Source organism: Serinus canaria, chromosome 7 (assembly GCF_022539315.1).
Source record: "Serinus canaria isolate serCan28SL12 chromosome 7, serCan2020, whole genome shotgun sequence".
In the NCBI taxonomy this organism is placed as follows: Eukaryota; Metazoa; Chordata; class Aves; order Passeriformes; family Fringillidae; genus Serinus; species Serinus canaria.
In genome coordinates this window covers 7,750,233-7,765,213 of record NC_066321.1, presented here as the reverse complement: position 1 = coordinate 7,765,213, position 14,981 = coordinate 7,750,233, and the positions used below count along the sequence as shown (strand labels likewise).

At 39.5% G+C, this 14,981-nt stretch overlaps 1 protein-coding gene across 1 annotated transcript in view; it reads right to left on the bottom strand.

Moving 5' to 3' along the window:
- DPP10 (dipeptidyl peptidase like 10) overlaps positions 1-14,981 on the bottom strand; it is a 236,978-nt gene that overhangs the window by 110,605 nt on the left and 111,392 nt on the right. The window contains exons 4-5 of the mRNA XM_050977060.1: positions 11,765-11,859; positions 1,184-1,258 (exon numbers count right to left, since the gene is read on the bottom strand). Coding sequence (XP_050833017.1) covers positions 1,184-1,258; positions 11,765-11,859 — 170 coding nt within the window. The remainder of the gene's footprint in view (positions 1-1,183; positions 1,259-11,764; positions 11,860-14,981) is intronic.

The following is a 14,981-nucleotide window of genomic DNA, read 5'->3' as shown; positions in this document are numbered from 1 at the left end:
TGATAGAATCAGCTTACACTGAGAGCTCCCTGCATGTCAATGGACCATCTTGATCATGGTGTTAACACATTTAGATGTAATAAAGTGTGACAGATCTTTTAATGTTTTCCTCATTTCTCTTTATCAGCTATATATGTTAGTACCAAGAAAATCACTAACAAAAGGGGAAATAAACCCATCCAAAATCAAAAATTCAATAGAACAAATGAGGAATTTAAGTCAGTATGAGGGATTATTAAGCTCTCACAAAATAAGAAGCAATCAAGAAGGGAAGTAGTAAGGAGCATGTGTTTTTCAGACAGAATAAAACTTGAACATTTCACCAAAAAAACAGTGAACTGAACAACAGCAGCTCTCTCATAATTGATATATGCATTGTAAGGAAAGCTTGATCTGGAATCCAGCAGAACTGGGAAGTGAAAACCCTATTTGGATGTAATACCAAGTTAACAAATCACTTTATATCAACACTCTTCGAACAAACAAAACAACCCAAACTTATTCCAGTAACCACTGAGTTCATCAACCCAGAACTATTCTTTCATGAAGAGCAGTTCAGATTTTAGTAGCACTTTCTATAGAAGCACCAACATACACAGATGAAATTCATAAAGCTGCTTTTTTCTTTCCTTTCCGTGTTACAAGATTTATCTTAGAAAATTCTACATGGTATTATCGATCAAAACTCTTTTTGACAATGTAATAGCCCCCAAACCTCTAAATACTGTAAGAAACAAAGAATGCTCTGCATTATACAGGCTTCCAGACTATCACACTTCAGACTCCTGAAGACAACAAACATTCCATGACATGAATCAGCCTGGACCTTTTGTTTTGTGTAGTCCATAAATTACCAGTGCAGCTGTTTAAAACAGAAGGAATACCAAATGATAGGATTGCACAAAACCAGGCAGTGACAGAGCAGTTTAAGGGTTAGGAAACCTCTCCTGCCAAAACCAGCAGGGCACTTCAGAGGAGCCACAGCAATTTACCTTCCTGAGAACCAGGCAACACCTCCTCACACATCTAAATAAAACCTTCTCCATCATTGAATCAGAAGGTTTTGGGAAGAGAAATCAACTACACAAGTCATAACATGTGGAATTACAAGTGAAACATACAAAACAACAAAGCTTTTGGAGTTTTGATTTAGAGGCTCTTTGAGTAGGAAGGCTTGGCTTACCTGTTTAACGTCATATGCAAGAAGAACAAATCTTAGGTCTGGTGAAACAGAGTATCTTGATGCTTTGAAAGTTACCTGCAATGAAGTAACAGTAGAAGTCAGCTAGCAATAGAAAAGGAATTAGATCCCCTTTCCCAAATTTTCCTACAGCTCATTTATGAACTTCCCATTCACAAGACAGAATTGGCTTAGAAAACCAAAGTAATTTTCACAAAAGGATTCACCAAATAATTCTTAGTCCAATTAGCTGGTATTAGCACAATGGCAACAGAAGAATCTGGCTTCAACATTAAATACCAATAAGAGGCTGATGAGTTTTTTTATCATAGCACTATGTTCAAGGATAACAAGGAAAACTATAACCAAGTCATTCCCAGAGGATGAAGGAAGACACTTAGGTTGGAATGATTAAAAGAGAGATTCATCTCTAGGCTGGCCTTAAATATGTGAGAAAAAGAATAAGTGTGCACTATTTGTCTGCTGATTTTCTTTTAACACCACATATGCAAACATTGTGCAAAACAACTTGAACTAAAGCAAAAGTCTTTCTTAAAATAAAATTCTTAGAGAGAAAAGTGAAACATAAGGTAACATTATAAAACTAATAATGCTTTACATCCACTCAAGACTACATGACACCCAATTGAATTCAAGACTGTAATTTCATCAAGGAGCAATGTTGATGTCAGAAATAACTTAATGAATCTACTGCACGAGAAAGATAAGAATGTGCTTTAAAGGCCACTGAGGGGAGTAATTTTAAATTAATCTCAAGACATCTATTTGCAGAATGAAAGGAAAAGGAAGAAATAAAAATGCAGATAAGAATAGAAAAAAAAAGTAGGACAGCAAAAAAATAGCAGAACCACAAAGCCATAAAATAAAAACAAATAAGAGCAACTATGTAGGACAAGATCTATCCACTATTTGATTTCTTAAGGATCTTGCTCTGCTTAGCCTAATCCCACCACTAAACTAATGAATTCAACAGGGGTTTAAAGGTACACAAGCTGGAAGTCACAAACTATTACATCCAGAGTAGCTAAGGAGCTGTACCTGGATAAAAAGAGCTTCCAATAAACTGAAAATATGCTATATTTTGGTATGCATAATAAACCCGGGTTCCTAAGTAATATAGTTAGAATCAAGCTATCAAAAAAAGTTAAAGGGAAAAAATATTTTTGAAGATAAACTCTTTGATTCCGCAGCATAACAGAATCAAAAGTCAGAAGACAAATCTGCAGTCTTGAGAATGAAAGAAAAAAAGCCAACACACCTTAAACCATTCCTCTGTATCTGCAAGGCATCCAGAACAGATTTCTACTCTGCCCAAATTTGCTTTTATGAGTTAATCATCTTTAAGCAGAGACCATGTTAATCTATGAGCAACATTCCCTTCTCCTGGCACTTCACTGAAAATATTTTCAGATGTGAAATTTATCTTCTCCCCAGCAGTTTATTAATTATTGCCCCACTACCTCAGTGTTCAGCACTACACAATCCAGGCAACCTCCCAAACTCACTCCCAGGGAGGGCAGCTCCTGCCAGCTCACACATTTAGCAAGAACCTGCAGTCCCTGAAGGTGCCACCACAAAGGCAGGGAGGCTCTTCCTGCAAACACCTGAGCAGCTCAGCTGGGAGCTATTGGCACCTCCAGGCAATACCAGCCAGATCTGCTTGCATATTCAAGTACAGAGGGTGGTGGATTTGAGATGGAAAGTCATTTGAATCCCTCTAATCTGGTTTATTCAGCTTGCACTCACCTGCAAAATTTTATTTGCCTCCAGACACAAGGTGTACACTCAGTGCAGAAAACGATGGTAATGGGATTTGAGAAAAATAGCTTTCTTTTTGTTAGCATAATGGCATAATTCTTGGTAAAAGGAGTGTAAAGCTGTGTCATACCAGCAGAAATCATGTGCTCATTGCCAAAGCTGAGATCAACACTGATTTCTTTAAATTATCATAAAAACATTATTAGCCTTTTCATTTAAGCCTGATTTAAAATCAAGCCTTTAATAAAATCGATGTTTAATTCCAATAGAATTGCAGAGAGATTGAGGTGACTTGAAGTGATAACAATTTCCTTTAAATCTGGTTTTTAAGGGTTTTTTTTTGGTAAAGACAAGCACAAATTTGGCAATTAATTCAGAAACTCCTACTTACATGCACAGAAGAAGCCCTTATACATTAAAAACAGAAAATTAAATCACCTGAGTCATTCCTCCTGCAAGTAAGCTCACTATCTGTGAGTCACTTAAACAAAAGACAGATTTCTTTTTTTTCCCCCTTTTCAAACATCTCTTGATTTCATCAACCAACAGCTGCCCCTCCCCATGGCTGAGGAGATGGGACCAGCTGGTGAAGGGCTTAAAAAGAAAGAAAGTTTCAGTCCCTGCTGTTGGAGATGAGATGAATGCTACACAAAACTTTGGGAGATCATCTATTGGGCCAATCTCTACAGGGGTGAGATATATTTATTCATTAAAAAGAAACTTGTGAGGACTCTGACCCCAAGGGTTTATTCTCCTCTCAGGAGAACACATTTCTGAGTTTAAAAAGAAGTGTTGGGCAATACCACATTGGAAATACACTGGAAAACCCTCAGGTGTCTTGTCATCTGGAGGATGGTTGTTCCACGGGTCTGCATATCCACAATTTCTCAAGCTTCTTGCTTTGTCAGGAGTTATTTAGCCTTCATTAAGGAAGACAGACCTAAATGCTGCCCCATGTGACTATAACCCTGTGGGTTTGCTCTGCTTGATCTCTAAGAAAGGGAATTTTGGACTAATAGGCAGTGAAGCTGGGAGAAAGAGAGCTGCCTTACAGGGCAGAGTCCAGGGATGCAGGGCTGGTTTCCCTCTGCATCACTGCTCAGTATCAGCAGACTGGGGCACTCCAACCCTGTGCACTCCATGCACACCCTAATCCCTTTCCAAAGGCAGGACACAAGTTACAAGGTAAGGGAGTTTCCCTCTACCCAGCCCCAACAGGAGTTGAAATCCCTATGAAAAACATCAGCTCTATGCAACCAGAAAACACTTGGGCTGGAGAAATTGCTGTAATCCCTCAATTGGTTACAGTCCACACTATTGCATAATTCTGAGACAAAATAATGTGGATTTTTTAACTCTTGTGCACTGTCAGCCCTGCTGAATTCACACACCTGTCAGCCTTTTCTCCTGTATTGCTGCATTTGACATAATTTCACTTTTTCAGACATAAATGATCCTTCTACCTGATCTTTTATTCCTCACTCAACCAAACCCCCACTGACTTTAAAATCAGGTCTAGCCATATGAAACATAGTATCCCTAGGTCTGTTTGAAATACCTCCTGTGATAAGAGTTTTAATTCTTCTCCTGGCAGTGATGCAGGATGTGATGACCTCAGTGGTCTCACTGCCACCACAGATCGCAACAGGAAAAGCCAAATCCAGGCAAAAAGACAGAATTTGAACAGGCTTTTGTCCTTCAGCTTCCCGGTTTCCCTCTCTCACCCACCTTTCAGGAATTGCTAAAATATAGTTTTGCATGGAAAAGAATTGGCATTTGCCACCTTTCCATATTAAAATGTCATTAAAATGGAACACAGAATTCCAGTGGACAATACATGCTCAAGTTTGATTTCCAATGTCAATATTTCTTTTTTTTCCTAACTTTGCATGTTATGTGTGTTTTCCTGTTAAAAATACCTGTTATGATTGTGTTTTAGAAAAATTTTAGGCTTGATTCAGGCTCTGCATCCTCAGCAAGAGCCCCTAGTATCAGCTCTTTTTATTTCTCCTGTTTTCTTAAACCCTAGTTCTGAGCTACTGATGTCCTGGTGACTCCCTTCATCTTTCACATGCTATAAAATTTGGGGGTTACTGGTTTTGTGGATTTTAACTATCATGACATTTAAATCAGTGCCTTATTCATAATCTTTCCAAAACATGTATAGAGCAAACAGATGAAGTTATCTGTAATACAGTCTAGCCCAGAGTTGTAAAAATATTTTTGTAACATGTATACTTTAAAGTTTTCTTTTTCCATAGTTTTAGTTGGATGGTTTTAAGTGAAATAATACATCACAGTTAAAACTGATTTAAAGAAATGTTCACTCTTGTGGAGTCTGCTTAATTGTCTGGTTTGGGTTTTCTCCCTTAGGTTTACCCCTCCTGCTGTTTCAGTTTCTTGTGCTTCTATTTTTCCCAGAAACTTTCCTCTTCCACACTCCTGTTATTCTCCTTCTCCAGCTTTTTAGTGCTCCCTTAACACACATTTTGGCTTTATATATTTTTTTATTATTATTATTCATCCAGAATGAAATATTTTAAGACCTTCAGGAATGTTACTTTAGAGCTTGGTGGCAACCAGGAAATGATACAGCTCTCTATTGCACATCTACATCTCTATCAGAAATTTAACTTGATGGTGTAGTGGAATCTCAGTGGATGGGAGTTCATCAGCATTCACAGGTATCCAGCTCCACTGATGAGACAGAAAGTGGCATAAAAGGAGTCAGGCAGGATGGAATTACAGGAGCTGCAAGAGGAGAAGGCATTTGGCATGTCAGAGTTCCCTTGGGAGGCACTGGCAGTCCAGGGAACAATGGGATTCTCCTTCACTGACACTGCTGTGACTGAAAGGAGAAGATGGACCAGGAGAAAGCAGCAGAGAGTGGAGCCCAGCAGGAGAGCAAGGCTGGGAACAGGGAAGCTCTGAGAAAGGCAGGTTGCAATTAGAAAAATGAGCTATAATTGGAATGATGAAGAATTTGGGTTTCCAAGGTTACGTTTCTTAATTCAGTGTTTCTTGTGTCAAGAAGAGCAGTTAACCTAGACCCAAAAATTCTGCAATGTCAAGTGTTGGCACTGTTAACCCTCAGGCTTCCTGTCCAGTTTTAAAGACAAATGTGCCTTAAACCATGACCTCAGCTGACTTCTGTGCTCTCAAACACAAGAACCAAATTCCCCAAACCACCCTGGAACTGCAGGACATAAAAATAGACATGAACCAGCCACGAGCCTTGCACCATGGCCTCTCTGATAGACAATAGCCTCAAACCTGTCAATCACAGAAGCTTTTCCCCCTCACATTTCCCAGGAAAATTGACATAGCTAACCCTCAGCTATATCAAGGAAAATCTTACCAGGAAGAGTATTTAGAGAAATCCCACACAGAGTTGCCATAACCTGATATTTTCACATTTTTTATGGTGAAACCTCCTCCTGGGACAAACCTTGGACAAAAACCAATTGCCACCACCAACCCACAGTGACTGCAAACCCTTCCATCTGTCAGGGATGCACAGTGGTGCACTGCAACAATAAACCCTTCCTCATAAAAACCCCTCTACTGAAAAGGATGTGCTGAGATGCAGTATGAGAGCATTGCTGGACACTCAGAGGAGCATGGGAGACTAGAGAGAATGTTACAATGTTCATAATCATCTATTTACAACATGTGTGGGTCATTAAAATGTTCAAGGCTGCAACAACTATTAATATTTATGTGGTTATATAATGTTATTTAATGTATTTACTATTATTCACCCTTTCATAAATCTCTTATGCAAGGTTCTTAAAATACAAGCACGTAACCTACTCCTGCAATTAAATCTACATTAATCAACAAAGGAACTCTAATTGCATTATGATGCTGCACTGAGTTTCATGTCAAAAGAGGAAGGTGCTGTGGTGGTGGGGAGCACAAAACAAAATAAAAAATAATACCCAAAGGAAGAGAGCAAGCAGGGCTGTTTATGAACAATGCTCTGTGAAACTCCACAAAAGAGCCCCTGCCAAAAGCTCTGCTCAGGCTGAAGCTCTCACTCTCTGCTTTTGGCAGCAATGCCTCCACAGGGCTTTCAGAGCTGGGCTGCCACAGCCTGACCCTGGCCCCTGAGCCAAGACTGCTCCTGCTCTGTCACCTTCTGGCACCACGAGCAGGCAGCAAGGCTCTTCCCTCTCCACCTCTGTGTGAAAGATGGTCAACACTAACACAGCAACACCACAGGCTCCAGGGCCAGCTCCTGGTAAGCCTCTGGAAACAGCTTTGAAACTCAGCAATAACTGTTTGCTGTGCACCATGATGCAGTTTCTCTTTGAGCTTGAGAAGAGTTGTGGAAAGGCACAGAAATCAAGGGGCACAGCAAGTCAGGAATTTCTGGGGGTTAGAAGAGTACAGCTGTTTTCACAAACTGAAAACAATTCCAGTTGTATTGCCTGGTATTGAAAACAAATCAACAGATTCAAAATATATCCCATCAAGCACACTCCAAAGCCTGGAGGAGTCCCAGTGGGCTCATTTGTGACAGAGGACCCTGAGTGTTTGTTAGGGTGTCAGCATGGTATCTGAACACATGCACCACTAGAGCAGTGAAACTCAGGGCCAACTAAAGTCTTACCACTTTCATCATTATTGCAGCTCTTTTAAGAGGAAGAAATGAATGCAAAACTTCTGCAGGTTTCTTTCAGAGAATTCAGCACACTTGCAAAGTTCCACACCAGAACACACAGTCTCTACACATATTTTCTATCCTCTCTTTGCCTGCTTTTTCCAGTTTGTTTTGTGTTTAAGGGCTGTAGAACAGGCTTGAGAAGCTGAGCTAGAATAAGGAAGCAGATGGACAACTTTCCCTGAGCTAAAGGATCCTCGTGGTCCTGCATGCTCTGCTCTCCAGCTTGAGTGAACTGATAACCTGCTTTTATTGACCCTAAGGAACAGCTGATGGCAAAAGCATTCAATAAAATGCTTGCTAAACACTGAAATTTCTTAGCTGAAAGTGGCATAATGCCACTGATTTTGGAAGTGTAAAGTGCAATAAAGTATTGCCAAATGCTGAAAAGCTGGTAGGTTGTCACTTAGGATCACAGTGACAGGCAGCCCAGCCAGAAGATAGGGAACATATTGTAATCATGTGTCAAGGCAGCATCACAAACACCAGGATGCCACACCATGATTAATATCTAGGGCTTTTTCTGGCTCCTCTAAACAGGAGACTGGCCCAGCCTCCAGCTGTGAACATTTATATGCTGCTGGCTAAGGATATTAACTGTTTATTAGACAGCTGAAATAGGAGGGAATACATGGATACAGTCAGAGGGAAATGTGTATTTGAAAACATCCTAAAATTATAACACCCGGAGATATTAAGAAATATTCTTTGTGCTTTGCAACCTACCCTTTTCACTTATGGCACTGTATTTGTATAATATTGCTTTGCTGACAGTATAATTATATAAAGGCCAGACTGTTTTACTAATTGATTACAGAAAAGGATTTCATTTTAGAAGGACAAATGAAGCCCAAGAATTTCTTCTACTTGTAAATAAAACCTGATTATACTGGAAAAAATATTTTATTTCAAGAACTTGGGATAGATACTCCCCCTATGTAAGAGAAGTGGGCATCCCAGAATGAAAGCCACTAGCCTTTCCTCTTTCCAGGTGCATGACTATTATTAGTGGTTCTTTTAAAGGTTGGGGGATTTTGTTACCTTTATATATGTTAACATAGTTTTTTTTTTAAACTGCAGCCGGCTTTTTTGATGCTACACCTACTCAGTGAGCACACAAGATTCTCATTAAGGATATCTGGCCTCTACCCAATAAGCAACACAAAGAAGGATAAAAGATGTGTATTTTGCAGGAGAGAGGCAGTCTCTAGGATGCAAAAGAAGAGCCAGTGATCTGTGCCCAGTGGAAGATTGCTTCAGGGGCTGAGCAATGAGGGAAAAAAGAAAATCTCCTCTGAGCTGCTGATTCAAACACAGTCCAATCAGGGGTGACAAAGAGCCATGATTTGCCCCTTTCCTCTGCACAAGGAGTTTATCACAGCAGTTCAATTCTCCATGGACAATTATCAACATTACTAAGAAAACCCTGCCATTTCTCTGGCTGCTTGAGCCAAGGCAAACAGGAAAGCAAATGCAGACTGAAATCAGACTAATAACTCCCATCAAAAGGTGACTCTTCCATGACTAAAACCCTTTGATAGGGAAGAATGAAGGAACTTGCATTGCCACTGCCTGTGTTGGATCTCTGCTGTATTTTTTATTAATCCAAGACATCTCTGCAGAGTCATTAAACCACCACCATTCTAATTATGCACCGATGATTAAGCAGATGTGACACTGAGCGAGGAAAATGTTTGATTAATGATCCAGGTGTCTAACTTTAGAAGATTACATTTAGCAGTGCAAATCTGGGGACAGTCAAGCTTAGAAGAACAGGAGGGCTTTTGATTTCAGCCTGCCTCAGTTGTGTTATCCTGTTAGGATTGTTGGCCACCATTCAGACAGTACAGAACATTTCCCACTCTTCTCTTCCAAACATACACCAACAAACTTGCTGGGCCTTCTGCTCTGTTTTCAGCTTTTTATTATACTTCCTCCATATGAATACTAATTGCTGGAATTGACTATGTTTAAGTATAACACTCTCAACTTTTGGCTGTGTAAAGAGAGGAGCTCTGCAGGAAAAAAAATACACTTAGTTTTTTTATTTTTTTCACCCATAATTATTAAAGGGTTGCTTGAATATTACATATTGTGGATCAGTTTCCCACATCTCTAATTAACAGTAGATATCTAGTGTCTAGAGCTCACTAGGTTTGTGTGAATGGAGGATAAATCAGTTCCATGAAAAGCCCAGGGAAGAACAACTTTCCAAAAAGAGGTGACACCCCTGGTGTGAGGCAGCCTGTCCTTCCCAACCCATCATCAGCTGGCAAGGCTGGGGTGGTGTCATGGCCTGAACAGCCTGTCATGCTGGCACCACACTCCAGAGCACAGGCCAGACACTTCCAGCCAGAAGTGTCTGAATTCCTCTGTGAGGAGACTCAGCTCTTGGCATTGAAGGCAGCTCTGCAGCCGGGGATGCCCGAGCAGCTGCTCGTGCTCAGGGATGCACTGAAGGCACCACACAGAGCTGGCACAGGCCTGGCTGGCCAGGCAAGGGATAAATGGCCAACAGGGAAAGTGCCTCCTCACCCTTGAGGGTTTATATTTCACAGAAATTCAGCCTTCCACTGATACCTCAGGTTTTAGCTTCTTTATTTTTCTGATTCTGTGCTGCTTTAGAGTGTAAGTCTGAGCTTCGTGTTAGGGGATGGCAAGGTCTCTTCACAGAGCAGGGAGACAAAATTCCTTCTCTAGCTGGGGACCAAGGACAAATGACCCAAATCTCAGACCCAAGAGCACAAACAATGGTGAACTGTTGTTATAAATGGACAATTATATTATTATAAATGGACAATTACCTCCAATATGCAAATGGACCAGAACTTACAAAAGTGAGAGACCCCCATGACCAGTCATGCATTTTGTGACCATTTTGGGTTCACCTTGAGTGTAACCCTGGCTGGGCTCTTGTGCTGCCCAAGGTGGATCCACTGAGGCCTTCCAATAAATCCCTACTTTATTCTTTAACTCCATCTAGGTCAGCATTCACAAGGCATCACCACCCAGTTTTAATTGTGTCTGACAGCCTTTTTTGGGCTAAGAGGTTCCCTGAGGCACATCCCAGCATATGGAAGGAGCAGCTCACAGAAGGGGAGACACACACACCCACACCCACCCTTTAAAATATGATTCTCTCCTCCATTCTCCTCTATCTTTACACTGACCTAGGAAATCAGCATCAAATTCTTTCTCCTGAACTTCTACTCTCCTCTTTCTTGTTTGGGGAGTTAGGAGTAAAGGTCACCTGAGGCTTTATGCTTTGAAAAGAGGAATCTCTATCAGCAAAGGCCAGGAACAGACCAGGAATAAAATCAGCCTTTGCCAAAGAGTGTTGATGAAAATGAATCATCCTTTTGAGTCTGCAGGTGTAAAAGATTTTATTAAATTAAAAGTACAGGGATTTACAATAACAGCCAGTGGTCTGCATGGAGTATTTATGAGGAGAGATTGACAAGGCACACAATTATGCTGCAAAACCCTGATAAATGAGAATTACAGGGTGGAATGTAAGTGGTATCCCTGAGAATAACAGTGCCAAGCAAAGCAAAAGGAAATGCAGACTAAAGTATTAAAGTACTTCTTAGCAATTACTGCTAGTCAGAAACCATTCTTGACCCTTTGCTGGTCAAGAGGAATAATTCCCAATCATCTACTCAGTCATTAAAGCACAGAGAAACAACTAAACCAGAGATTAACACCACATATTTCTTTGCATATTTATTTCCCTTAAGGAAAATATTCCTATGAATCTTGAACTATTTCCCTCTTTTCTAATTGTGAACAACTCTCAACATTTAAGTAGCATTCCCACCTTTTATGAAACATTTTTCCCTGACAGACATCAGGTAGATTCCCCAGCACATATGCCAAGAATGATCCATCCTTCAGATGGTCTGAACAACAGCAAATCCTCCAACATCTTGGTTATTTACACGTAAAACAACAAATAACTTCCTTCAGAAATCATTCCCTGACAGAGGAATGGTTTTTATTTTTCATTTATATGCAATTTAGTCTAGGTCATGAACATATCTCCTCTAACTTTAAGATATTGAACTCTCTCCCTCCTGTTGCAAGAAAAAAATGCTAGCAGACTTCCACTGAGAGAGAAGCTGATGATGTGTATTACTTACAAAAGTTGTGTTTTCCAGTAATAATGTAGTTGTATTTGTTTCTACATTCAGTTCAACAACATGTCCATTCCTGGTTTTATACACCACTGCTGTATCTGCAATGACAAAGAAATAGGCAGTCAGCAAACACACTGAGAATTTAATATCCCTGTAGAGAGAACCAGCAGGTTAAATTAATTAGAATTTCCTTATTACTACACACAAACAAGACAGAGGTTTTGTTGATTTGCCTCATGAGCTTCAAAATTACCAGTTTATGCCCTATGGCATGCTCCTCTCATTCAATATATCTAAGTTTTGGACATATAGAAAATTAAAGCTATGCAAAAAACCAAAATATTTTGTTGAGCATCACATTCACATTCAATCTCCTTAGAAGGGATTAAAAAAACCCTTCTGTGCTGGTCTGTATTTCTGGTGACTGGATGGACAAAGTTATGACTATTTCAAGCCAGTCCATATTCTGTGTGATTCATGCTGGGCTGCAGAATACTGAATTTTCTTGTGACCTGAATGTTAGCAAAGGAGGGTTAAAGCTAAGTAGGTCCACATGCAAAACATCTAAAACACTGTGGGATGAACTGTGGCAGCTTCTTCCTTTTTCCACTCACTTGATTTATCATTTCCTGTGTGAAAAAGAATCTGACACACCTCAAGAAAAAAAAAAAGAAATCTGAAATTTATTGGGATTTCTATGAAAAATACTTTGTATTTGCTTCTATCAAAACCTGCAGAATTACCAAGAAATACACAATTACTACATCAGCCTTGAGTTAAAAAAAGTTCCAAATTTTCCACTATTTGCTACAAGATTGAATAGAGTGCTGATTCTCTCAGACTATTTAAAACCCATGTAAGAGATTTGTACTTAATTAAATGAAACAGTTTTATTATAACAATATAAAAAAGCATAAGAAAATTTCTAAATTAGGCCTAAAGGAAACACAAAAGAACTTCCCTGATCCTCAGTAATGCCTGAGAAATTCATTAGAAATCCCTGAATTTTATGAAGTGGGAAGTAAACATGACTAGAGAAAAGGGTTATGCTATCATAAAAAAAATGCTTTGCTTATTCAGAAAAAATGTAGCTCTATTTTAACTGACTCCACAGCAACTCAAGACATCCAGCACTAGTGAATGTCCTCTGGAATGTTCTGTAAAATTAATGAAGCTTCATTTGAAGAGCTTACTAAGCTATTTTATGGGCATGGCTGGAAGTGGGGTGGGATTGATGGAGTTTAGGACAGTGTTATTAGGGCTGCTGTTTAGGAAGGCAAATCAGATTGTGGACTGGGGAATTAACAGCAGCTCCTTTAAAAGAGAAAAGATTTCAAATATTCATTTTGAATAAAAAGGAACAGCCCTTCACAGACAGTTATTTGGTTTCAGGTTACCAATTACAGATCATGGCTGCTCCTGCAGCTTCCTTTAGGCTATTTTGCATTTATTCTTTTAGGAACCCCAGCACTGGAAATCTCCAATGGCACTGGATCACTGTGCTGAGTATTATAGAAAAAACATGAAGTTGTCTGACTAAGGAGCTGTCCCCAGTTATGATTGAGCCACATTGTGAGAAAAGGCAAAAACAACCCAGAGACACTGAACAGCAGTGCTCCAAACCATGCATTTTGACCCCATAGGTGACACTAATGTGCTAAAATCCAAAAAAGTACACAATCTTACTCCTTGTCATTTATCTACTCTCCTCCATGTCCTTTGCCAACAGGATTTATAGCACTGTGCCTCATTAATTAATCCTACCAAAACAAATTCTCTCAAAAAAAAGAACTTTCCCTTAAAATTCCTAAGAGGACCACAAATAAAATACACAGTCCTAAGGCTCTTCTTGAAAGAAAGGTGTGAAACAACACTTGGAATGGAAAATACTGTGAGAGACATAAATGTAAGGCTTTGTTCTAAAGTTAGAAGAAAATTTACTCAGTGTAAATCAGAAGAGGAAACTGAGCCAGACCTCTTGAAAAGCCAGGCTTTACTGGGCAGGAATTGTACTTCTCTTTGAACTTGGATCCAGCAGTTACCTCCTCAAGGGCATAACTTAAATGAATGCTTGCAGAATGCCTGGTGGTTTGCAGGTGAAAGGTTATACCAAAATCCCAGGAAAACACAGAGCAGAACAGTCTTCAGCAGTAATCCTAGTAATTAATATGGAAATCCCATTCCAAACAATATTTTTTCAGGCTGGATAATGTGATAGTTGATGGTCACACCACATCATGAGGATTTTTTTCATGGATTGCCCAAATGTTGAGAGCCATAAACACTGAGGGTTTTTTAAATTTTCTTACCTAGAGTCAGAAATTCTACAAAAGAAAACCATACCTAGTCCTTAGTCCCATCCACTCACCCAGCTGATGGATTTGTGTTATTTGTTATCTTGGTGCCTTCTCCACAAGAAGGTTCAGGGACCTCTGACACTTCACAAAGACCTTCAGAGAAGTGGAGTTCTTAATTCAAAGAAATTCTCATTTAATTTGAAACAAACAGTAGAATCATGTGAAAAGCTCTCAGCTGAGCACAAATTGCAGCCCTGAGGAGCCAAATTATTGATCTGAGGACATCACCAGAATAAAAAACATCCTGTCCTAAGCAAAGGATAATGTGAGGAAGCCTCTGTAAAGATGTGCTATCGAGTCACTAGCCCTGGATGATGCACACAAAAACAGTCTTGAAAACAACTGATGGAAAATTTCCTAATTATAATAGTTCTCAAATTTCTGAAAAGTTTGGAAACTCCAGAGCATTGAATAACTGATTGATTTATTCTGTTTTACTAAAACACAAAGACAGACCACCAAGGCTCTGTGTGTAAGCTATCCTGATATCAGTACCAAAGAAAATAATGGCACAATAAATCCAGGATTCTCCCCACAAAAATAATGGCTGGCAGTATAATTAACACCTAACAGCACTTTACAGAACATAGATCTTGTTAAAAAGAAATTGAGAGTGCTATATTTGATAGAGGCAACTCTGCTGAAACCGTGTATTGGGTTTTCATCCAAGATATTTGATTTATTTTATGACATCCAAAGCTTACACCAAACAGAATTCATGGGAAACACATTAGGAGGATTAAGAACAGTATCACTAAAAAAATAAAGAGGTGGACAGGGTTATTATACACAACTACCTTTGGGAAGAATTGATTCCATCTTGATTTGGACCTTATATCTAAGGCTGACTGAGAAGGAGGCTG